This window comes from Gastrolobium bilobum, unplaced genomic scaffold (genome assembly GCF_033153095.1).
Source record: "Gastrolobium bilobum isolate Gb01-03AN ecotype WA unplaced genomic scaffold, APGP_CSIRO_Gbil_v1 utg278157, whole genome shotgun sequence".
In the NCBI taxonomy this organism is placed as follows: domain Eukaryota; kingdom Viridiplantae; phylum Streptophyta; class Magnoliopsida; order Fabales; family Fabaceae; genus Gastrolobium; species Gastrolobium bilobum.
Genome location: NW_026897752.1, coordinates 1,359 through 25,524, shown reverse-complemented (window position 1 = coordinate 25,524; position 24,166 = coordinate 1,359). Strand labels below are relative to the sequence as shown.

At 39.8% G+C, this 24,166-nt stretch overlaps 2 protein-coding genes across 2 annotated transcripts; both read left to right on the top strand.

The window, feature by feature from the left end:
• Positions 1–3,968: 3,968 nt before the first annotated feature.
• LOC133309879 (protein SET DOMAIN GROUP 41-like) lies at positions 3,969–7,074 on the top strand. The gene is made up of 4 exons (XM_061510733.1): positions 3,969–4,703; positions 4,789–4,834; positions 4,959–5,062; positions 6,939–7,074. Exons 1-4 carry the CDS (start codon positions 3,972–3,974, stop codon positions 7,047–7,049), a joined length of 993 nt encoding a protein of 330 aa, XP_061366717.1. The 5' UTR covers positions 3,969–3,971; the 3' UTR covers positions 7,050–7,074.
• A 13,557-nt stretch (positions 7,075–20,631) lies between these two features.
• Positions 20,632–21,584, top strand: LOC133309876 (ethylene-responsive transcription factor ERF118-like). Its single transcript, XM_061510731.1, has 2 exons — positions 20,632–21,124; positions 21,169–21,584. Exons 1-2 carry the CDS (start codon positions 20,632–20,634, stop codon positions 21,582–21,584), a joined length of 909 nt encoding a protein of 302 aa, XP_061366715.1.
• The last annotated feature ends 2,582 nt before the right edge of the window (positions 21,585–24,166 follow it).

Below are 24,166 nucleotides of genomic sequence, written 5' to 3'. Positions count from 1 at the left end.
TACGCCCCAACGAAATATCATATAGGTTCATCACATAAAAATATAGCTGTTTTTTACGGCCGGTTCGCAACACCTGACGTCAACTCTCCTCCTTTATCCTGGCTTGGGACAAGATATATATGTATAAAAAACATTAAAAAATTAAATTAAAAGATAAAAAATTAATATTTCAAAAAATATGTGTAATTAATACAAAATAATTATGCATAAAAAAACACAAAAAATTTAAATTTTTAATTTAAATAAAAAAAGAAATCTGTCATCTGTACAAAATAAATTATAAAAAATTAATCACTATAAAAATTAATAATTATTGAATGACTATCAAACTCTTGCATCATAAAAAAATGTTAGCCATAAAGTATTTTGCAAATTATTTTAATATTTTTCACTACTTTCTGCATGAAAAATTATTAAGTATATTTAATATTTAAAATTTAAACTATTTAAATTTGAATTTTGAACTTGATGGGTAAGAAAAGAATTCAGCGTTTAAAGTTTCTGTGGTGGCAGTGGCAATATATATATATATATATATATATATATATATATATATATATATATATATATATAAATTTAAATATAATAAAAATTATCGATTAAATGAAAAAATATTTAAAATTATAAAAATATATGTAGAGTTGATAAAAAGTAATTTAAATTTCAAATTTAAATGCAAAAAAAATAAGAATGACTTATTTATTCTTTAAAAGAAAATAAATTAAAAGTTTAACTTAAAAAAATATTACAGAAAGAGAAAAAAAATTTCGTACAAGTATTTTTCTAATAAAATATGTAACATAAACATTTTAAATATATGTGTATATCCAATATAAAAATTATAAATTAAAAGATAAAAATTAATGTTGCAAAAAATATCTATATCATTATAATAGAATTCAAAATTTTAATTTAAATAAAAAAATGACATCTATCATTCTGTAAAAAATAAATTATAAAAATTAAATCATTATAAAAATGAATGACCATTCAGTGACTAGTGACCATCCAACTCTTGTATCGTAAAAAAAATGTTTGTCATTAAGTATTGTACGGACTATTTTAATGTTTCCCACTACTTTCTGCATGCAAAATTGTTAAGTCTATTAATAATATTAATTATTATGTCTATTGGGTGGAAAAATATTTAATATTTAAAATTTAAATTTTTTTATTTGAATTTAAATTTGAGAAGCATGAAAATAGTTTAGAATTTAATATTTCTATAGTGAAAAAATATATATATATAATAAAATTTAAATTTAACATAAAATTACAAATTAAATGAGAAAAATATTTAAAATTATAAAAATATATGTATAATTGATAAAAAATAATTGAAATAAAAAATAAGAAATGACATATTCATACTACAAAAGAAAATAAATTAAAAATTTAACTTAAAAAAATAATTTAAAAAGAGAAAATTCGAACACGTTTAAAGGGCCAGCCCATCAAACAAACACGTTAGCCCGCCAACACGTTTTTATAATTAAATTAAAATTTCACTTTTCATCATTTATAATTAATTTCCTAAATCTGATTTCAATTTTGTAAATACTAATTTGTAAAGTTCCAAATATTAAGGCCGCAAATCCTAGCAAAAAAATAATTATTTATTCTTATTAATTACTCAATTAAAATGAATGATCATTCAATATTTTGGAGTATATTATTATTTTAACGCTATTTTGCATGCCAACTATGAAGTGTCTGTTAGAATATTAAACATTATAACTTAAATATTTTTTAACTCTTCATCTAATATATATATATATATATATATATATATATATATATATATATATACACATCTCAAAGAATCAATTTAGAGTCAACTATAAAAAACATAGATAGATAGTAATATATACACGACTATAATTTTTTTTGGGAAGGATATTGTGACAACCAAGTTATGTTACTACCAAGCGACTACCAATCAATCTCACCGTTAGATCGATTATGTGGATCCAACATTTATATTTATTTCCATCTTTGTGTGGTCATGATTTCTCAAATTTAATACTTTATATTTATTTTCACCTTTGTATGGTTATGATTTTCCATATTTAATGCTTTCACTTTAAATATGGGAAATCATGACCATACAAAGATGGAAATAAATATAACCGTTGGATCAACATAATTGATCTAACGGTGAGATTGATTGGTAGTCACTTGGTAGTAACACAACTTGGTTGTCACAATATCCTTTCCCCTTTTTTTATAGATAAATATAAAAACCTATTATATGTTGATATAAAATGCTGACAGTTAGAGGTGGCAAAATGGGCTTGGCCCGCCCTGCCCGCCAACACTTTTATTTATATCTATATATATTTACTGTATAATAAATTCGTCTTTGTGCGGCTAAGATAATTGAACTTGGTGTTGTAAATATTTCATAAACAAGCATCTAAATAAAATGAACAATTAGATTGTGATAAATGAAAGTCCATCTTTGATAAATACATAAAGAAGCCGAGTCAAACTACGTAATTTCTGAATGACTACAAGATAAGCTAAAATGCAGCTATATACTTTTATGATTTGTGTTAACTTTTACGAGACAAACAAATGAAAGGAATTTTATTTATTTATTTATTTTAACCGGTGTTGTTATTACACTTACAATCAAAAGAATTAGCATGATATCGAACTGTGGAGTAATACCGGTCAATTTTTTGGAAAGTAAAATCAAATAATTGAATATATATACTTAAAAACAAAGTAAAATTACACTTATAATTATATTTATAATTATAAAATTATGTGACTTTCAAATATAAATCAAGCATAACTTATTATGTTTAAGGCTTTAATATTTTTACATTGAATGTAGATAACTTATCTACATTCGCTCTCAAAACGACGTCGTTTTGGGCTCAATGTAGATAAGTTATCTACATTGACTGTAGGAAAAGCGAAATGTTTAAATATAAAAACTTTATATGCTGATATAAAATGTTGACAGTTAGAGGTAGCAAATTGGTTTCGGTCCGAAGGGCCAACCCACCCCACCCGCCAACACATTTTTCTTCTTCTTATATTTACTGTCTAACGAATTCGTCTTTATATGACTAAGTGTTTGTTAGAATATTAAACGTAATAGCTCAAACCAGCTCTTCATTTAATATAGATGTCACAAATACACACACTTCATAAAAGTCAATTTAGAGACAACTCTTCATTTATTACATGTTGATATAAAATGCTGACAGTTAGAGGTGGCAAAATGGGTTAGGCCCGGAAGGCCGACCCACCTCAACTTCCAAACGGGCGGGTTAACCCGCCAAAACATTTTCTCTCTCTTATATTTACTATTTAACAAACCATGTTGATATAAATGTTAACAGTTAGAGATGACAAAATAGGCGGCTCGGTCTGAAGGGATGTTAGTGTCTAACTAACACTATGAGTACCTAATTCGAACTTTTTGTACATGTAGAGTTGGCAAATATTTAAGTTAGTACGTTAATATCTCAATAAACACTTCATAGTTGAAGTTAAATGTGGTAATTCAAAAGATCATTTATTATCTTAAATGCATAAAATGCAGCGATATACTTTTACGATTTGCGTTAATTTTTATGAGACAAACAAATCGATTTCTTTTTTCCTCTATGCATCGCAGGGGCACACACACATATATATATAGAGAGAGAAATAATGACATGTTCTTTCTTTTTTCAGAGATTAATCAACAAAAAATTTAATCTTTTTTTTTTCTGTGCATCGCACGGGTAATACACCAGTTGTCTCTTGATTTACTTTCTAGCAAACAAAGATTAAACAACAAATTTTACTTTAATTTTTTTATTAATTTTTTAAGACTAACTTATTTGAATTTATTTATTGTAATAAATACTCATAAAAAGCATTTTAATTTAGTTCAAGGAAAAAATGTTAGTTTAAATGAATTTATTTATGAAGACAACTTGAAAGTTGAAAGGCATGGAAGGGACACAATTATGGAGATGGAGATGGAGATGAGAGCCATGGAAGACATTGAATTAGGCCAAGACATAACCCAAACACTAGCCCCTCTCACTTTCTCTCTCCACAATTCTCATATCCACACTCACTGCTCTGCTTGTTTCTCTCTCCTATCTTCAACTTCTGTTTCCAATCTCAATCTCAATCCCAATCCTCTTTCACCCTTCTACTGTTCCCCTCCATGCTCCGCCGCCCATTCCTCCCTCCACATCTCCTCCGCCGAGCGCCACCTCCCTCCTTCCGCCGACTCCTGCGACCTCCGTGCCGCCCTCCGCCTCCTCAGCAACCACCGTCCCGCCGCATCGGGTCGGGTCGCCGGGTTACTCTCCAACCGCCAAGAGCTGACGTGTCAAAATCCCTCCCACGACGACGACACCGTTTTGGAGGTCTTTGAGAAAATCAGGGTCGGCGCCAGTGCCATGGCTGCAGCGATAGCGAAGCAGCGTGGCTGCAAAAACGACGACGCCGTTTTAGAGGAAGCGACGGTTGCTCTCTGCGCGGTGCTAACGAACGCCGTGGAGGTGCAGGATAACGAAGGGCGCACCCTTGGGATCGCGGTTTTCGACACCACCTTCTCTTGGATTAACCATAGTTGTTCCCCCAACGCATGCTACCGCTTCACACTCTCTTCTTCTTCTTCGTCTTCGCCTTCTGAGAAACACAAACTTCTCATAGGCCCATTCACTCGCCATTCTCAACAACCACTAGTACTTTTATTTTCTACTACTTTGTGAAATTTTTCTGCTATATTTTGCTTGTGTTATTTATTGAGATGATAATTGTGTTTTGCAGATAGATAGCGGGGTTTGTGGCAGTAGCAGTAGTGAACTTGCAAAAGGTGTTGATTTTTTAAGTTTTATATTTGTTAATTCATTGTTAGTTATGACTTAAGGCTATATGATTATATGCTTTTTTTTTTTTTAAAAAAGATTTAATTGGGATGATTTTTATGTATGAAAAAGAAGGGGAGCTGGGCTATGGTCCAAGATTGATTGTGAGGAGTATCAAGAGAATAAAGAGGGGAGAAGAGGTCACTGTAGCATATACTGATCTCTTGCAACCTAAGGTATGCTTCAAATGATTTTATTTATTTATTTGTTTATTTTTCATGCATGGAAGTTGGCCTATAAAGGGAATCTTGGCACAACAGGTGTTGTTGTCGCCAGGTGACTAAGAGGTCATAGGTTTGATTCATGTAATCAGCTTCTTACAAATGCAAGATAAGACTGTCTGTTATAGACCCATACAATGAGTCTGACCCTTCTTAGGTTGAAGATGAAAGTTGGCCTATGTGTTGTTGACTTCAATGTTTTGATGAGCATTCCCATTATTAAGTTCAGGAATCTAATTCATTTAACTACAATTTGATAGACTTGGACACTCTAGTCACACACGACAGGAAACTTCAATCGTAATGAATTAATAGTACACTTAATTTTATTGTGTCAGAATGCCAATATTCATGTTGTGTCTTGTGTATGTATCAATGTCCATAGGTTGTAGTAATGGCAGTGAAAAAGGAAGCTGTGGTTTTACTGCTTTGTCCTACATCACTTTTGTTAGCTTGGCCTTCATGAGTTAACACAACTATGGCTCGAATCATGTGTTTAGAGTATGGAAATAATTAATGATTCTACTGCATAGCAATGATAATTTTATGATAGATTTCTGAAATTAATGAGGGGGGTGGGAGTTTGTTATGGACCTTCAATGACTGTAATTCAGAGACAAATTACAAGAAGGAAGGAAATACAATGAACTGAAAAATGCAATTAACAGTAAAAGGAAATGCAGAAAAGATAATGTGAGACAATTCTAGAGGTCTCGTTCTCTCCCAATATCCAAAAGGATCCCAATACTTCCCAAAGATTTCCCATCCCCTCGAGAATGCTCAACCCCCTCATCTAAATAGAACCAACTCACCCAACGTGACCCCATGCCATCCAATGTGACTTACTCCTAACAACTTTTGCTGACTCAACGTTATGCAATATTCCTCTGCTTCTCTTTCTTCTATGCACACTTCTAAACCGTTTGCTGACTAGGATAGGATCGTATCAAGGTTGTTTTGCTAGTTATTAATTTTATTTGTTGTGCCATCTCTGCCCTGCGGATGTGCTACAATTTCTTTTTTCAAGGGCTTGCTATAGCTTGTCTCCACTGTTGACGTTAATAGAATTTTATGATATCTTCATGCCATGTACCAAGAAACCACTGCAACCCAATGGGTGCAGCTCAGTTGGTAACTTGGCGCTGAGTTAGTGGGGTTGGATATGTGTTCGATTCCCGCTGAATGCATTCTTGGGGAGGGGGCTGAACCTTTAGCCATCACTGTTCCCCCGCACTCCGGATTAGTCCCATAGCCGGCTCAAAGAGTCGAAGCTCGTGGGGATACCGGAGGGAGCCAACTCGTCTCAAAGAGATAATTAGGGTTGGGTAACTCCAAAAAAAAAAGAAACCATTGCATATATTTTTATCCCTTAAATACTTCCTTGTATTTATCTTTCTCAATTGTATATCACCTTGGAAAGAATATTTCTTGAGAAGCAATAATTACATTTGAAATTTTGAATATAATTTTTTTTTTTCATACTATAAAATCAATCTCCGCCCTCAATGGCTCTATTTGATTACTTCTTCTCACAAATATATGCTTTCATTGTTATATTTATTACATTCTTTGCATGACAATGTAGGAACTTAGGAAATTTTCATTTAAAAGAAAAGTCATTTATAAGTCATAAATGTAAATATATTTCTCATATTAGTTGAAATTGTAGTTCAATTTTTATTTTTCGTGAAGTTTTTTATTTTACTCTTGCTCTTTCTGGTTTTTGTTTTCCTCCTTTTTCTCAGCTCTTCATTGAGTTCTTTCACTTCTTTATTGATCTGTCACTAAGCTTCTTGTTGTAATCATCTCAATTTGTATTTTGCTTTTCTAGGCATTGAGACAATTGGAGCTATGGTCAAAGTATCGGTTTATTTGTTATTGCAAACGATGTAGTCCTCTGCACTTCACATATGTGGATCGTGCATTGCAAGTAAGACTTTAAAATTGATATTATATTTAGATCAGTCTTTCCTAAATATTTTGTGGAAGTCATCAAACTAAGGCTATGTTTGGATATACAATGATGGGTTGAATAAAATGAAATAGGATAGAATAAAATTACCATACCATTATTTGGATATTTTATGATTTAATGGAATAAATTTTCCATTCCTTTGTTTGGAAAGTGAGTGGTGTCACAACCAAAAATGCGATAATTAAAAATAAAAATATGGAGTCACCATCAGTTTTTTTAATTTAGGAAAAAATGGGAAAATCTAAAAACTGTCTACAAAAACCAGACAAGATTTGGGAGTCCATTATGCACAAGGATGTGTGGAAACTTAATCCCTTTGCATCCCTAATTACTCCTGCACTAAGGTGGTTGCCCTAAGCTTGTTATGCAAATTTAATAACCCTCAAAATGTTTATCATATCCTTATTGAAATAAAAAGAAAAGAAAAAAAGAAAACAAAAGTTATGCAAATTTGGTTTTGGCTTGACTTCCTGTCCTAGTTATCCCAATGGGAATCAAAGCCAATTAGTTCTTTAAAAATATTAATGGGTTGATTGGTTTAATTAATTAACAAAGAAAGTAAATGACAAAAATACTTAAGAATGATTTAATTAAAACCAAGACGACATTCCAACACCTATGGGAATAAGCAAGACTCTTCAAATGACTAGAAAAAGCTCTAATTAAACTAACTGAAACATATCAGAATTTTCTTTTTTCTTTCTTTTTTTAGTTATTTTTGTATTTTTAAAATTCATATTTTTGTGTGTTTTTATCTTTTTTAATTTTTTAGTATTTATTTTTCATTTATTTTAGCTAGCCTACTAAATGTATAAAAATCTATCTTAACCTAAATTAAATATCCTAAACTCCAACTAAACCAAAATGAGAAAGCAAGAGAAGCTGTTGAAATTATAAGGGTTTGGGTAGGGAAGGAAGAAAAGGGAGAATGAAAGGAAATAATATTAAATTGGTATTCTTGTTATATGAAGGATGTGATCCAACCTACAAAGCACTAATCCCTATTTATACTAATATTATACTCCAAATCCTAGTTAAATAAAGAAAAAAATCTTGAAATATAAAGAAAAAAATCATATAAGATACTCTGAATTATTCTAAGATACAATCAAGATATTATGATATATTTTTCATATATTCCAACACCCTCCCTCAAGCTAAAGTTTACTTTGTTTTAAGCTTGATACAAATGGCTCCTTTGAAAAATGAAAATAATAATAAAAATATAATATGGGCTCCGCAAAACATGGTTGTTGGAGGCATAATAGGTGGACTGTAATGGCACCTGGATCCAACAATGAAGGCTCGTGGATCAGTAATGAAGGCTGGTGGCGATAGAAAAAGTCTCCTTGGTCAGAAGGCAGATGCCCCTAGGATCTGGATGGCCTAGACAAGGCGCTTTAGATATAAGAGTTTCTACATTTGGTCAGAAAATTTTCTGGTCATCGGAAAATTGAACGACAGGGGGATTCTTGTTGGAATGAGTCATGAGGCACAATGAGAATGAAAATCACTGTTGTATAGTGGGCATGTTATGATACTTTTGCAAGGTATGAAACTTAGAGTCCCACATAAAAAATATAAGGTTCTGGTGTGGGATTCATATGGACTTTGGGCTCTCCTACGTTACGAGCTAGCTTTTAGGGTGAGGTTCTTCCAAGGTTCATATCAATTGGTATCAGAGCCTTCCACCATATCTCCCAGCTGCAATCGAGTGGCGCGGTTGGCAGTTAAGTGTTCGCCCAAAGCTAGTAAAAGACTATTGCGAAGACATGCCGCGTGGGCGTCGGGGTTGTGGAGTGTTGTGGGATGTTACGATCCTATTGCAAGGTATGAGACTTGAGTCCCACATTAGAAATATAAGGTTTTGGTTTGGGGTTTATATGGACTTTGGGCTCTCCTTCTTTATGAGCTAGCTTTTCGGGTGAGGTCTTCCCAAGGTTCATATCAGGGCACAACGGGTTTGTGATATTTGTCACTGGGCAACGAGCGCAACCGGTTTAGGACTTGTTGAAAGAGACGAGAATAAAGGAATAAGAGAGAAAGGGACACTCTAACAATATAGTTCCAAATTTTAGGAAACTCAACAGTGGATTAGTGATGGAATAGGTCATGGAGAATGGTAGCGCTAATGGCATGTTGATCATTTCCTTATAATTGCATTCATGAACAAAAGAAACAATGGATTCCTACAACACAACCTTGTATGGGGAGTGTGATGTGGTGTATGTTGGTCATGCTTGATTCATGTATATGCAAAGTCAAACGGTCCCTTGCCAGCTCATATCTTATGATGGAAATAAATTAAATTTCCATAATTAATATTATATGTTTTACTTACTCAGTCCCTTTAGTTGAATCTGAATATTATTGTATATTCAAGAGTGTATAACTGTACAAGAAAGCTCTCTATTTATAGAGACTAAAAGTCCTAATGGGCTAAGCCCACAATCTAGACTAATCTAATAATAATAGACTAATATTATTTCTAACACTCCCCCTCAAGCTGGTGCGTATATATCAAAAGCTCCCAGCTTGTTACAAATATGATCTATTCGGGGACCTCTAAGAGCTTTAGTGAATACATCCGCAAGTTGATCATTGGAATTGACAAATGCTGTCTCGATCTCCCCTGACTGGATCTTTTCTCTAACAAAATGACAGTCAATTACTATATGCTTGGTCCTCTCATGAAAGACTGGGTTAGAGGATATATGCAAATTGATTGTCACAAATGAGCTTCATAGGCCGTTGTTCACAGAGATGGAGTTCCTTAAGCAATTGTCTCAGCCAGATGAGCTCACAGGTTGCATTTGCCATTGCCCGATATTCTGCCTCCGCACTGGATCTGGCGACCACAGTTTGCTTCTTACTCTTCCAAGAGATCAAATTTCCTCCGAAGAGAACACAATACCCTGAGGTGGATCGTCTATCTGAAGGAGAACCTGCCCAGTCAGCATTTGAATAACTAGAGATCTCTGAACTCCCTTTATTTGTGTATAATAAACCTCTTCCTGGCGCCTTTTTAATATATCAGAGAATTCTAATAACTGCATCCCAATGGGAGTCACAGGGAGAATCAAGAAATTGACTTGCAACACTCACTGCGAAGGAGATATCTGGCCTTGTGACAGTAAGATAATTCAATTTTCCAACTAGTCGGCGGTAGCGACTAGGATCTGGCAGTGGCTCCCCTTGTCCTGGTAATAGCTTAACACTGGGGTCCATAGGTGTATCAATGGGTTTACAGCCTAACTTGCCAGACTCATCTAGGATATCCAGTGCATACTTCCTCTGACAGATGGAAATATCGAAGTCTGCCAAGATCTTTGGTCTGAAATTGATTGAATAAATGTTCTTTCAACTAATCAATCCCGGTCTGATCGCTGCTTGTAATGATAATGTCATCAACATAGACCAGGAGATAAATGCACTGGCCAGAAGAGCTATGCCGGTAGAAGACAGAATGATCGACTTTGCTTCTGATTAAGCCAAAGGATTCAACAACTGAACTAAAGCGGCTAAACCAGGCCCGAGGAGATTGCTTCAGGCCATATAAAGATTTCCGAAGTTTACATACCATTCCAGAACTCTCCCCCTGAGCAAGAAAACCTGGTGGTTGCTCCATATAAACTTCCTCCTGCAAGTCACCATGTAGAAAAGCATTCTTAATATCAAGTTGGAGAAGGGGCCAGTGATGAATGGCGGCAAGGGCAAGAAACAGGCGAACAGAAGCCATCTTAGCAACAGGAGAAAAGGTATTCCCATAATCAAGACCAAAGATTTGTGTATATCCCTTGGCCACTAAGCGAGCTTTAAGGCGATCAAGAGTGCCATCAGGACCAACTTTAACTGTGAACACCCATCGACAACCAACAACAGATTTCCCGGGAGGAGCACGAACAAGACCCCAAGTGCCATTGGAGTGAAGTGCCTGCATTTCATCAAGCATCGCCTGGTGCCACCCTGGATGAGATAGTGCTTCACCTGTGGTTTTAGGGATGGAAACAGAAGAGAGACTAGAAACAAAAGTAAAATGTTGTGAAGAAAGTATGTCATAACTCAAGAAAGAATAAAGGGGATGAGGATTTCGAGTGGATCGAATACCTTTCCGAAGGGCAATGGGAGGAGTCTCTGATGGAGGATCCGGAGGAGAAGAGCCGACGGGAAAGGGCGATGAGTCATCAAGAGGCAAAGTCGGAGGAGGTGCAGGCTGACGACGCTGGTATGTGAGGAGAGGACGATCTGCAGGTATGGAGGTAATGGGTTGCTCCTCTGGAATAGGGTCACCTGCAGCTGGTAAAGACAAGTCAAGAAAAGGAACAGGAAGGACCTGATCAACCTGTGACACTGGAGACGGAGTAGAGTGAAAAGGCTGCTGATCAAGGAAAGTGACATCAGCAGAAATGATATAACGCTTGAGATCAGGAGAATAGCAACGATACCCTTTTTGAAAACGTGTATACCCAAGGAAAAGACATTTGAAGGCCTTGGATGTCAACTTGTCTTTACCTGGAGTAAGATCAGTAACAAAACAAGTACAGCCAAAAATATGTATCCAGATATTTAGAAAATTCAAGAGACACATACTCTTTTGCATTATCACTGCGCAAGATTTGAATAGAAGCACCAAATTGAGTTTTTATTTCTGCACAAAACTTTTGATAAATTGAAAATAACTCAGAACGATTTTTCATTAAATAAACTCAAGTACAACGGAAGAAATCATAAATAAAGGTTACAAAATACTGAAAACTCAAAACTGACATAGTCCGACTCGGACCCCAAATATCAGAATGAACAATAGAAAAGGGAGCAGCAGCTCTCTTATTGACTCTACTAGCAAAGGAAGAGCGAGTATGCTTTCCCTGCTGACAAGACTGACAATTCAAAGACTTAAGACCTGAAAAAAAAGGAACCATATGCTGAAGCTTCGAGAGACTTGGATGACCCAGACGGCTATTGAGAAGCCTAGAAGACTCTGTGAGAGAGCATGCAACTGCAGCAGAGGGTGCATGCAGATAGTAGAGACCTCGTGACTCACTGCCCGCTCCAATCGTCTTCCCCGTACCCGGATCCTGCATAGAAAAAGACTGTTTAGAAAAGGTGATAGAGCAAGAAAGAGAATGGGTCAACTGACTAACAGAAATTAAATTAAAAGGAATGCCAGGGATGTAATAAACAGAGGTTAAAGTCAAGAAGGGAGTTGGTTTGGCTTGTCCAATGCCACGAGCAAGAGCCTTGGTGCCATCAGCAAGAGTAACAGAGGGAAGATTATTAGAAAAGGTAAGGGAAGTAAAGAGATCCTTATTACCACTAAGATGATCAGTAGCACCTGAGTCTATTATCCAGGGTCCAAGAGACGATTGAGAAAAACAAGCAACATGATTACCAGTATCTGGAGCAGGTGGCTGAGAAGAACTCTTCTGGAGAAGGGCCTCATAGTCTGCAGCGGAAATAGTCACTGATCCGGTAGAGGGCGGCACAACATCTGTTTGAGCAAAGTTCATATGTGGTGGCTTCAAGTGAGGGTACTTTCTGTAGCAACGTTCTTCAATGTGGCCCAGATTTTGGCAATAATTACATCGAGGCCTTTGTCCTCGGCCACCCTGTCCATATGACGTCGTCTGTCCGCGCCCGCCTGGGCCATATGATGTCATGGGCCCGCGACCGCCTTGTCCGCGACCACGACCGCGTCCACCATTGTTCCAATTACCATGAGAGATTAAAGCAGCAGAATCAGACAAGAGGGCAGTAGAGTCAGTAGCTGGCACGTGTGCGGGGGCCACCTTATCTTGAAGATTCAGAAGGCGCTGGAAGGTCTGGGATTTGCTGGGAATCTCAGTACTGGTTAGAATGTTCTCACGAACACTTTCTAATCCGTCAGGGAGACCAGAGAGAGTCACTACCGTAAAGAGACGCTCCACTTGCGTCCTGTACACTGTAGCATCCGCAGAATGAGGTAACATAGCCAAAAATTTCCTGCATCAAAGAACGAATCTTACCAACATAAACTTCCATACGAGCTTCAGGTGATTTGCGCAAATCCATCATCTGGGAGACAATGGAATAAAGTTGCTGAATATCATTGGTGTAGAGGTTTTTGGCTTCCGTCCTCACATCATAGCAGGTCTCAAAGGAAATGAAAATATTGATAAGAGATGAATCAATGGATTGCCAAAGAATACTGAGGAGCTGAGCATCAACTTTCTCCCATTCAGACGTCTGATCTTTGGAAATATCAGTTGTCTTAGTGGTGAGATGTTTGTCATGGCCCTGACCGGTAAACCAGATCTTAACGGAGGTAGACCAGGTCTTGTAAGTGGCAGATCCGGTCAATTTCAGAGTTGTGATAGATGGAATAGCACTTGAAATGATGCCGAAAGGATGTTTACTGGTTCCTTCCATCAGAAACAGCAATCAGATGACCAAAAAACGGTAAAAGTCACGCGAAAAGGCAACAAAGTAGCAACTTTTGCACTGGAAACCCCCAAACGGAAGAGACCCACAACGAACGGACACCGGATCTGGAAGGAGGAGGCAGAGGCGAGCTTGTCTGCCTTGGTTCGGCCGGAAAAGATGGCCGGAACAGTGCACACGCGCCGGAGAGAGGTGGCGCGTGAGGCCCACGCACAGACGGCTGTGGTGGCGCGTGGGGGCGCGTGCCGCGGCCGTTTTGTACGGGTCTTGGACAGAAACGGTCGCCGGCGTGAGGGGAGCCTGATCGCGTGGTGTCTCGCCGGAAAGGTGGCCGGAACAGTGATGAACAGTGACGGAACAGTGTTTCTGGCGATGTGAACAGTGTTTTCCGGTCAAATAATGAAGGAGGATGGCGATCTGAGATCGAAAAAGGGTCTAACAATGTTCGGAGGGTTGAAAAAGGTTGCCGGTATGATGCACGGCCGTAACAGGGTTTGCCGGTATGATGCACGACAGTAAATAAGAAAGGAAAAGATATATATGCGGAAGCAGAGCCCTCGGATCGAGAGCTCTGATACCATGTTGAATCTGAATATTATTGTATATTCAAGAGTGTATAACTGTACAAGAAGACTCTCTATTTATAGAGACTAAAAGACTTAATGGGCTAAGCCCACAATCTAGACTAATCTAATAATAATAGACTAATATTATTTCTAACACCTTTAAATGTGAATTTTTTACCTTTTGACTGGTTATAGAACGCAAATCAAATGGCTCAGGGCTGGTAGAATAGAATAGAAAAAAGTGAGTGGGGGTGTGAGAGAAGCACTGCCGAGTAGAGACATGGACAGGAGGAAAGAAAGAGACATAGGCACAGACAAAACAGCCTGTTCCTGCTCAGTGAGAACAAATTAGAGCTGAAAGAGCAAAGAAAGTTTTCATCTTGTTTTCTTGGAGGAATTGGCTTCAAAAGAAGGACGAGTGGTCGATATGTGTCATCTTGGTTTAATTTAGATGTGATCGGGGCTCTGTTGTAGCTTGGATTGTTAATACTTCCTCCTAGTTAACCCTTTTTATGTGCTCTGCGTGCTGTATGCTACTCTGCACTCTGAGGCAGGGGTGTAATCTTGTTAAGTTGGCTGTTTTAATGTTATTGAGACCAAAATGCGATTGAGAACAAAAAGGATTTGTTCCGGAGTCGAGTGTTTGTGAGGCTTTCTGATAAGGTTAATCAAGTCAAGTGAATTAAAATGTTGTTAACGACAATTTTTGTAAAAGAAATACCAATTATACTGGAATATTCATCAACTATCCATGTTCTCCTTACAATATGAAAGCTTACAGGAAGATGGAAATAAAGAAATAAACTCTCAGCAACAATACAATAATAAAAGATAATGTGAAGCACATAGAGAGGCTTCACTCTTTCCCAATTCCCACAAGGGACCTAACAACCCAATTCTCCAGATACCTCACCCCTGCCTTCCCCCTTGCATATATCCTGCTCCCAACTAACTAACTCGCTTACACGCTCCCATCCACGTTGGCATTCTGTTGAGGGCCAATATGGGTATTAGAAACAGCAAGACCTCCATCCATAAGTGGACTCCCATTCAGCATGTTCACCAATGGGCCATTCTTCTGAGCATTGGGGGCCCGAGTCCTCCTATCCTTGCTTCTTTGGTACACTTGCAAAGGTATTGCGTCAATACTCCCCCCCAATTTAAGGACCTTGTCCTCAAGGTGGAAAAGAGGGAATTGATGATGGATCACAGAATAAGCTTCCCACGTGTTTTCGAAAGCAGGGAGGTTATGCCATTTGATTAAAACTTCTAACTTACCCAGCTTAGAACGCCTCCAACTCAGCACCTCTTCGGGTTCTACACGTAATTCCCAATCCTCGGTCAAACAAGAAGGCAACGGTTGGACATTAGGCACTTCAACAGCAGCTGGTTTCAACAAAGACACGTGAAACACAGGGTGCACCTTGCAGTCGGCAGGCAATTGTAGTTTATAGGCCACTTCCCCAATGCGTTGGATGATTTTGAAAGGACCATAGAACCTGGGACTTAATTTCTCATTCACCCTTCTTGCAATTGACTTCAACCTGTATGGTTGCAGTTTCAAGTATGCTAAATCACCCTCCATAAACTGTACGTCCCTTCTCTTCTTGTTTGCTTGCTGGACCATCCGATTTTGTGCCTTGATGAGATTTTGGTGCAGTTCTTGTAAGGTAGCATCCCTCTCCATTAAAGCTTGAGACACCTCATCAATAGCAGACACAAATTGATTAGCTTTAAGCAATGTAGGAGGGTCTATACCATACAAAATTTTGAAAGGTGTAAAACCCGTTGACTCCTTGTAAGTAGTATTGTACCAATACTCAGCCCACGAGATCCACTTGGGCCATTGCCGAGGCTGAGTACCACACATACAGCGCAAGTACACTTCCAGACACCGATTGACCACCTCGGTTTGGTCGTTTGCTTGTGGGTGGTAGGCTGTTGTGTAGTGGAGTTTGGTACCAGCTCATTTAAAAATCTCAGCCCAAAACGAACTCATGAACAAGCGGTCCCTATCAGACACAATAGTAATAGGGAAACCATGTAGCCTCACCACCTCTTTGATAAATAAATCAGCCACCTCTTTGGCCGAGTAAAGATGTTTGAGTGCTAAAAAATGTGCATATTTGGAGAAACGGTCTACCACCACAAAAATGGTGTCTACCCCCGAAGCCTTTGGCAACCCTCCAATAAAATCTGTAGATACATCAGTCCATACCTTACTGGGGATAGCAGTGGCTGGAGTAGGCCTGCTGGTGACAAATTCTGAGTTTTACTTTGGCTACAGATGACACACGCAGCCACAAACTCTTTAATGCTGGTCTTTGTTCCCTCCTAATAGACTAGTCTAGCCAATCTCTTGTAAGTGCGAAGAAAACCCGAGTGACCACCCACTCTTGAGTAGTGGAATTCCTCTAGGAGAGGGGCAATAAATTGGGAATTTCTAGGGAGAACTAAACGGTCCTTGTAATACAATCTCCCTCCTGCCAACTTAAAACCCTCATGAGCATAAGAATTAAGCAATAAATCCTGTACCATGGACCTTAGTCTGCTGTCCTGCTGAATTTCCTGGTCTAGTCGTTCCAACTCTGGTAATTGCACCTGTGACAAACTGGCAAGCTGCTTTTGACGAGAAAGAGCATCCGCCACTAGATTTTCCTTTCTGGGTTGATAAACTATTTCAAAGTCGAATCCAATGAGCTTGCAAAGCCACTTTTGCTGCTCCTCCCCCAATGCTCTTTGTTCTATAAGAGATATTTGAGGCTTTTTTGGTCAGTTTTCACAATGAAATGCCGGCCCATCAGGTAATGCTTCCATTTCTGTATGGCAAATACAATGGCCATCAATTCTTTCTCATACACCGATTTACTCATAGCCCGAGGTGAGAAACCTTGACTGATGTATGACAAGGGCTTGTTCTCCTGCATTAAGACTGCCCCTATACCCTTCCCAGAAGCATCAGTACAAACCACAAAAGTTTTGTGAAAATACGGTAAAGCCAGCACTGGAACAGAGCACATCTGATTTTTTAAGAGTTGGAACACCTCCTCAGCTTCCTCATCCCACTTAAAACAGTCCTTCTTCAGCAAGTTGGTTAATGGTTTGGCCAACTTCCCATAATCCTTGACGAACCGCCTGTAATAGCCAGTGAGGCCCAGAAAACCCCTCAATCCTTTAATATTTTTGGGGCTAGGCCAGACTACCATTGCTTGTAGCTTAACTGGATCAGCTCGAATGCCTGCAGCTGATATGATGTGGCCCAGATATTCCACATGTGTGCTTCCAAAACAACACTTCTTCTTATTCACAACTAATTTATTCTGCCGTAGAACTTCAAATACTTGTCTTAGGTGCACCTCATGATCTGCCTACACTTGCTGTAAATGAGAATATCATCTAGGAATACCAAAACAAATCTGCGCAAAAAACTTCTCAAAATGTCATTCATGAGTGCTTGAAAAGTTGTTAGGGCATTTGTCAGCCCGAAGGGCATGACTAAGTACTCGTAATGCCCCTCATGAGTCCGAAAAGCCGTTTTTGGTATGTCCTCCTCCCTCATTCTTATCTGATGATACCCGGATTTTAAATCCAATTTCGAAAAGACTTGTGATCCACCCAACTCATCCAGTAACTCCTCTACCACTGGAATTGGGAATTTATCCGGTACCGTGAACTTGTTGAGGGCCCTGTAATCGACACACGCGCCAACTACCATCCTTCTTTCTCACCAGTATCACAGGACTAGAGTAAGGACTAGTGCTATGACGAATCCAACCAAACGACAGCAACTCAGATACTTAGCTTTCAATTTCAGTTTTTTGGTAGTAAGGGTACCTGAATGGCCTCAGATTAGGCACCTGACTACCTGGCTGCAAGTTAATGGCGTGATCACAAGCCCTTTGAGGAGGAAGAGCTCCTGTCGACTGAAATAAGTCCTGAAATTCAGAGATCTGCTTCTGTAACCCATCCCAACACGGTTCCCCTTCTGTCACAAATTCTGGTTCAGAACTTAGAAAATAATCTTCCCCCTGGTCCTGCAAAGCTTTCACCATGGACTTGAAAGAAGCTTCTGAGCGTGACAAAGCACTATCTTCTTTAATCATGACCTCCTTGTTGTCTTGCCCGGACCGAAGGGTCATTTCTTTGAAGTTGGCCCTTATCTCCCCTAATTGTGTAAGCCACTCCAACCCAAGCACCACATCGGTCCCTCCTAAATCAAACAAGTACAAATCCTGCCTGATCTGAGCTGATTGCACCTTGAGCTCCACTCCCTTGCAGACCCCCTGACACTGTACCTTGTGGCCATCTCTTACCTCTACATTATAAACCGAGGTCTCTGTCACGGGAAGGTCGAGTTGCTCCACCAGATTTTTGCTGACAAAATTACTTGAAGCATCGCAATCAACCATTACAACCACCTTTTGGCCGACGAGTTCACCCCAAGCTTTCAAGCTTTGGTTTGAAGTGAGCCCCAGCAAACAATGAAGAGAGAGCTGTAAATCTTTTCCCTTTCCCTCGTCACCTTCAATCACAGGCGTGCCCGTTCCATCTTCGTATCTTTCCTCGGTAACATCATCATCGTCATCTACCAGCAGCAGGTGAAGCTGAGGTATCGAGCATCTATGGCCGGGTTTCCAACGCTCCTCACATTTGAAACACAACCCCCTTTGATGGCGATCGCGCCATTCCGCCTGGGATAGGCGGCGGCCCTAACTTATATGGCTCTCCGTCGCGTGATTGCCGGTGGCGAGGTAGAACCCTTCGAAGACCCACCTCCTTTAGCGTTCTCCGTCGGTGGGATCTGTTGATTAGGGTTGCTCATATTTGCAACAGACGAGGAGTTGGGTTGATTTGCCCTTAGTGAACCGGTTGAAGAAAAAGGATTTGGGCCACCCTTTTTTATTTCAGATGGGCCCAAGTTCCCTTTCTAGCCCAAATTCACGCGGCCAACGTTGTGAGCCCAACCACGTCCTCCTACGCCCTCTTCTTCCCACGCGTTGTTTCTTCTTTCTATTTTCATGGAATATCTTACCATGCCAGCGAGGCTCATCATCGGAATCATCAACAATTCCTCCCGGATACTACTGCGCACCCCATTGAGCCAGGCTCCTTTGAGCAAATCCTCATCATCAAATCGCAGAACACCCACCACTTTCTCAAACTCAGCTCGAAAATCTGCTACGCTACCCCATTGTTTCAGTGTATATAACGCACGATATGGATTATCCAAGGCCTCAGGTTGGAAGCGGCTGAGCAACTCCCTTTTGAACCTTTGCCATGGTGCATTAGGGTTCATGTTCTCCACCAATAGAACCAGCTGAGGGCTTCCCCTTCCAACACAACCATCACGACGTTCACCTTTCTGACTCCGTCACTCCGTTGGCCATAAAATACCTTTCTACCTTGCTCACCTAGCCAAACGCATCCTCGACTGGAAAATAGCGGAATCTCCAACCGTCTGGAAATAGGGAAATTCATACCACCTCTCCTCCGATTTCCCGCGCCATGGAGTTCAGGTCCCATTCCCTCATCGTCGTTTTCACCGCTTCGTGAACGACTTCTTCTGTCCCTTGCCATTTCGTCCAGACGTCTGATAATCTCAGCTACACCCCTTTCACCAGTCTCCATCCTTGCTATAAGCTACACCCCTTTCACCAGCCTCCATCCTTGCTATAACTTCTTGGTGTTTAGCCTCAGTAGCATCCAACCTTAGGCATACCTCCTCGTGTCGAGCACAGCTTCTACGTAGTCCCTCCTCTAACGAATCTAAACGATGTTCCATTTGTCTCGTCCAGACCATTCCACAGAGCTCCTAGATCGGAGCTCTGATACCAATTGATAAGGTTAATCAAGTCAAGTGAATTAAAATGTAGTTAACGACAATTTCTGTAAAAGAAATACCAATTATACTGGAATATTCATCAACTATCCATGTTCTCCTTACAATACGAAAGCTTACAGGAAGATGGAAATAAAGAAATAAACTCTCAGCAACAATACAATAATAAAAGATAATGTGAAGCACATAGAGAGGCTTCACTCTCTCCCAATTCCCACAAGGGACCTAACAAACCAATTCTCCAGATACCTCACCCCTGCCTTCCCCCTTGCATATATCCTGCTCCCAACTAACTAACTCGCTTACACGCTCCCATCCACGTTGGCATTCTGCTGAGGGCCAATATGGGTATTAGAAACAGCAAGACCTCCATCCATAAGTGGACTCCCATTCAGCATGTTCACCAATGGGCCATTCTTCTGAGCATTGGGGGCCTGAGTCCTCCTATCCTTGCTTCTTTGGTACACTTGCAAAGGTACTGCATCACTTTCACACACAAAAATTTTCACATCTCTTTTTGTTCTTAAGAGGGTACCTCACTTGAGATCTTGAGAGGTTTTGTTGTTTTTTTGGTTGGTGTCCTTGATTACTTTCCTTGTTAATTTTGTTTTGGTTTCTTCACAATTTTCTGTGGTTTTTCCCAAAACTTCCCACCATTCCTGAGTCTAGGAAGCAACCAGCGAATAGAATGAAGCAAAGGCCTCACTCTTTGCAAGAGTCCAAGATGACGAGAAAATTAAGCATCATTTATGATGATCCTGATGCTACTGATTCATCTTCATCCGAAGATGAGTCAATGTTGATTGTGAAGCCAAGAAAAATAAAACGAAGCATCCGTGAGATCTCACTGCCCCTTGTTTTTGCCTTCCCTACCTCCCTTGATATTAGCTCAGATGAGGAGAATAATGGCAATGCGTTGAAGACTTGCATTGAAGGTCAACCTCAAAACAGTAAGAGGGTTTCAACCCAATCCCCTTCAATGAGGAGGCAATCTTCTGCCAAATACAGAGGTATTCGGCAGAGGAAATGGGGAAAGTGGGTTGCTGAGATTCGTGATCCGTTCAAGAGGTCCCGTGTCTGGTTAGGCACTTACAACACTGCAGAAGAGGCTTTTCAAGTCTACGAGGCCAAAAGGCTTGAATTTGAAGCTATGGCAAAGGCTCAAACCCAAAACAATGGTTCTTCTGCTGCCCTTTTGGCTGCAACTTCTGAAAAGAGTAACTACTGTAACTCTTCTGCTGCTGCTGCGGTGTCTGTTCAGAAAAGATTTCTACTGCTTTGGAGGACTCGGAGAGCGTGTTCTCACAGACATTGCCATCGTCTATGCTTGAGTTGGATACCTCAGCTTCCAATTCGATGGAGAAGGATAGTATTTCAAGCAATGAAGCCGTTGAGGCCAATGATTTTCTGACTGATCTGGCGGGGTTGGAAATACCGGATTTGAGTCTGATGAACTTGCCTCCACCATCTGCTGCTGCTGATCCGTCTGGGTCTGCTGCTGCTGATCCGTCTGGGTCTGCTGCTGCTCCATCTGGGTCTGAGCCCAACCTTGGGCTTGATATTGATTGGTTATTGTTTGATGATTATGTGCAGAGTTTTGATGATCTTGGTGACCTGCAAGATATCCAAATTTCTGGGTTTAATGACAATGAGTCTAGTGAGATTCCTGAACTTTGATGATTTTGGTGCTGATTAGTTCACTGGTTGGACTGAGGAACCCCTCAATATACCTTGCGCTTAAGTTATGTAGCTACATGTGACACTGACTGAGAGTACTACATTATTAGTTTTGTAATGCCTAAAGTTAATTTTTATTATAGTTTTGTGAGATCTCAAGAAATGCTAAACCAATTCCTGAGTGAGGCAGTGGTTTTATGAGTTGTTTCTCTCTCTCTCTTGGGAAACATAAACCAGAAATTAATGAACTCCATCCTGCTGGAAAAGAAAGTAAACTCAATACTAAATATATATTAAGATCAATGATGAAAGCAGGCAGAGGGGTTGCATTTTCAAAAGAATGAATATACCTGATACTTCATTACTTCTTGAACCTTCTGCGGAGCAAAACTTTCAAGTGGCCCAGGCTGCATTATGGCCTTTTTTAAACACCTCCATGATAAAGTTTGAGCCAAGCCTTTAATAGTAAGAAAATGATTTGATTTTTCCAGGAGCACAACACCGAAATTGTCATTATGCAAAGTTGAATATGCTATTACTCCTCTTAATTTTATGACTTCAATTCAAGGCCCCTCAACGGGAGAGTCAAATGGTGCTTTGTGTAAAGAACCAATTCATCTCAAAAGCTTAAGTTATTGGGTGAGACTATATTAATGGTTTTTATATATACGCTCCATCACTTTAGAGCCCACTGGGCTTGAGGGTGAACAATGCACAGATCCACCTACCTGTGCTAAGAAACTCCACAATACTTAATTAATTATTAATTAAATGGGGGCGGTGAGGATCAAACCTGTGATACCGAGGCTCTTATACCATGTAAAGAATCAATTCAACCCAAAAGTTTAAGCTACTAGGTGAGGATATTGTTAGAAATAATATTAGTCTATTATTATTAGATTAGTCTAGACTGTGGGCTTAGCCCATTAGGTCTTTTAGCATTAGGTCTTTTAGTCTCTATAAATAGAGAGCCTTCTTGTACAGTTATACACACTTGAATATACAATAATATTCAGATTCAATTTGGTATCAGAGCTCTTGATCCGAGGGCTCTGCTTCCGTATATATATATCTTTTCCTTTCTTATTTACTGCCGTGCATCATACCGGCAAACCCTTTTACCGCCGTGCATCATACCGGCAACCTTTTTCAACCCTCCGAACATTGTTAGACCCTTTTTCGATCTTAGATCGTCATCCTCCTTCATTATTTGACCGGAAAACACTGTTCACATCACCAGAAACACTGTTCCGTCACTGTTCATCACTGTTCCGGCTACCTTTCCGGCGAGAAACCACGCGATCAGGCTCCCCTCCGCAGGCGACCGTTTCTGTCCAAGACCCGTCCCAAACGGCCGCAGCACGCGCCCCCACGCGCCACCACAGCTGTCTGCGCGTGGGCCTCACCTGCCACCTCTCTCCGGCGTGTGTGCACTGTTTCGGCCACCTTTTCCGGCCAAACCAAGGCAGACAGGCTCGCCTCTGCCTCCTCCTTCCAGATCCGGTGCCCGTTCGTTGTGGGTCTCTTCCGTTCGGGGGTTTCCAGTGCAAAAGTTGCTACTTTGTTTCCTTTTTCGCGTGACTTTTACCGTTTTTTGGTCATCTGATTGCTGTTTCTGATGGAAGGAACCAGTAAACATCCTTCCGGCATCATTTCAAGTGCTATTCCATCTATCACAACTCTGAAATTGACCGGATCTGCCACTTACAAGACCTGGTCTACCTCCGTTAAGATCTGGTTTACCGGTCAGGGCCATGACAAACATCTCACCACTAAGACGACTGATATTTCCAAAGATCAGACGTCTGAATGGGAGAAAGTTGATGCTCAGCTCCTCAGTATTCTTTGTCAATCCATTGATTCATCTCTTATCAATATTTTCATTCCCTTTGGAACCTGCTATGATGTGTGGACGGAAGCCAAAAACCTCTACACCAATGATATTCAGCAACTTTATTCCATTGTCTCCCAGATGATGGATTTGCGCAAATCACCTGAAGCTCGTATGGAAGTTTATGTTGGTAAGATTCGTTCTTTGATGCAGGAATTTTTGGCTATGTTACCTTATGCTGCGGATGCTACAGTGTACAAGGACGCAAGTGGAGCTTCTCTTTACGGTTGTGACTCTCTCTGGTCTCCCTGACGGATTAGAAAGTGTTTGTGAGAACATTCTAACCAGTACTGAGATTCCCAGCAAATCCCAGACCTTTCAGCGCCTTCTGAATCTTCAAGATAAGGTGGCCCCCGCACACGTGCCAGCTACTGACTCTACTGCTCTCTCGTCTGATTCTGCTGCTTTAGTCTCTCGTGGTAATTGGAACAATGGTGGACGCGGTCGTGGTCGTGACCGCGGACAAGGCGGTCGCGGGCCCATGACATCATATGGCCCAGGCGAGCGCGGACAAACGACGTCATATGGACAGGGTGGCCGAGGACAAAGGCCTCGGTGTAGTTATTGCCAAAATCTGGGCCACATTGAAGAACGTTGCTACAGAAAGTACCCTCACTTGAAGCCACCACATATGAACTTTGCTCAAACAGATGTTGTGCCGCTCTCTACCGGATCAGTGACTATTTCCGCT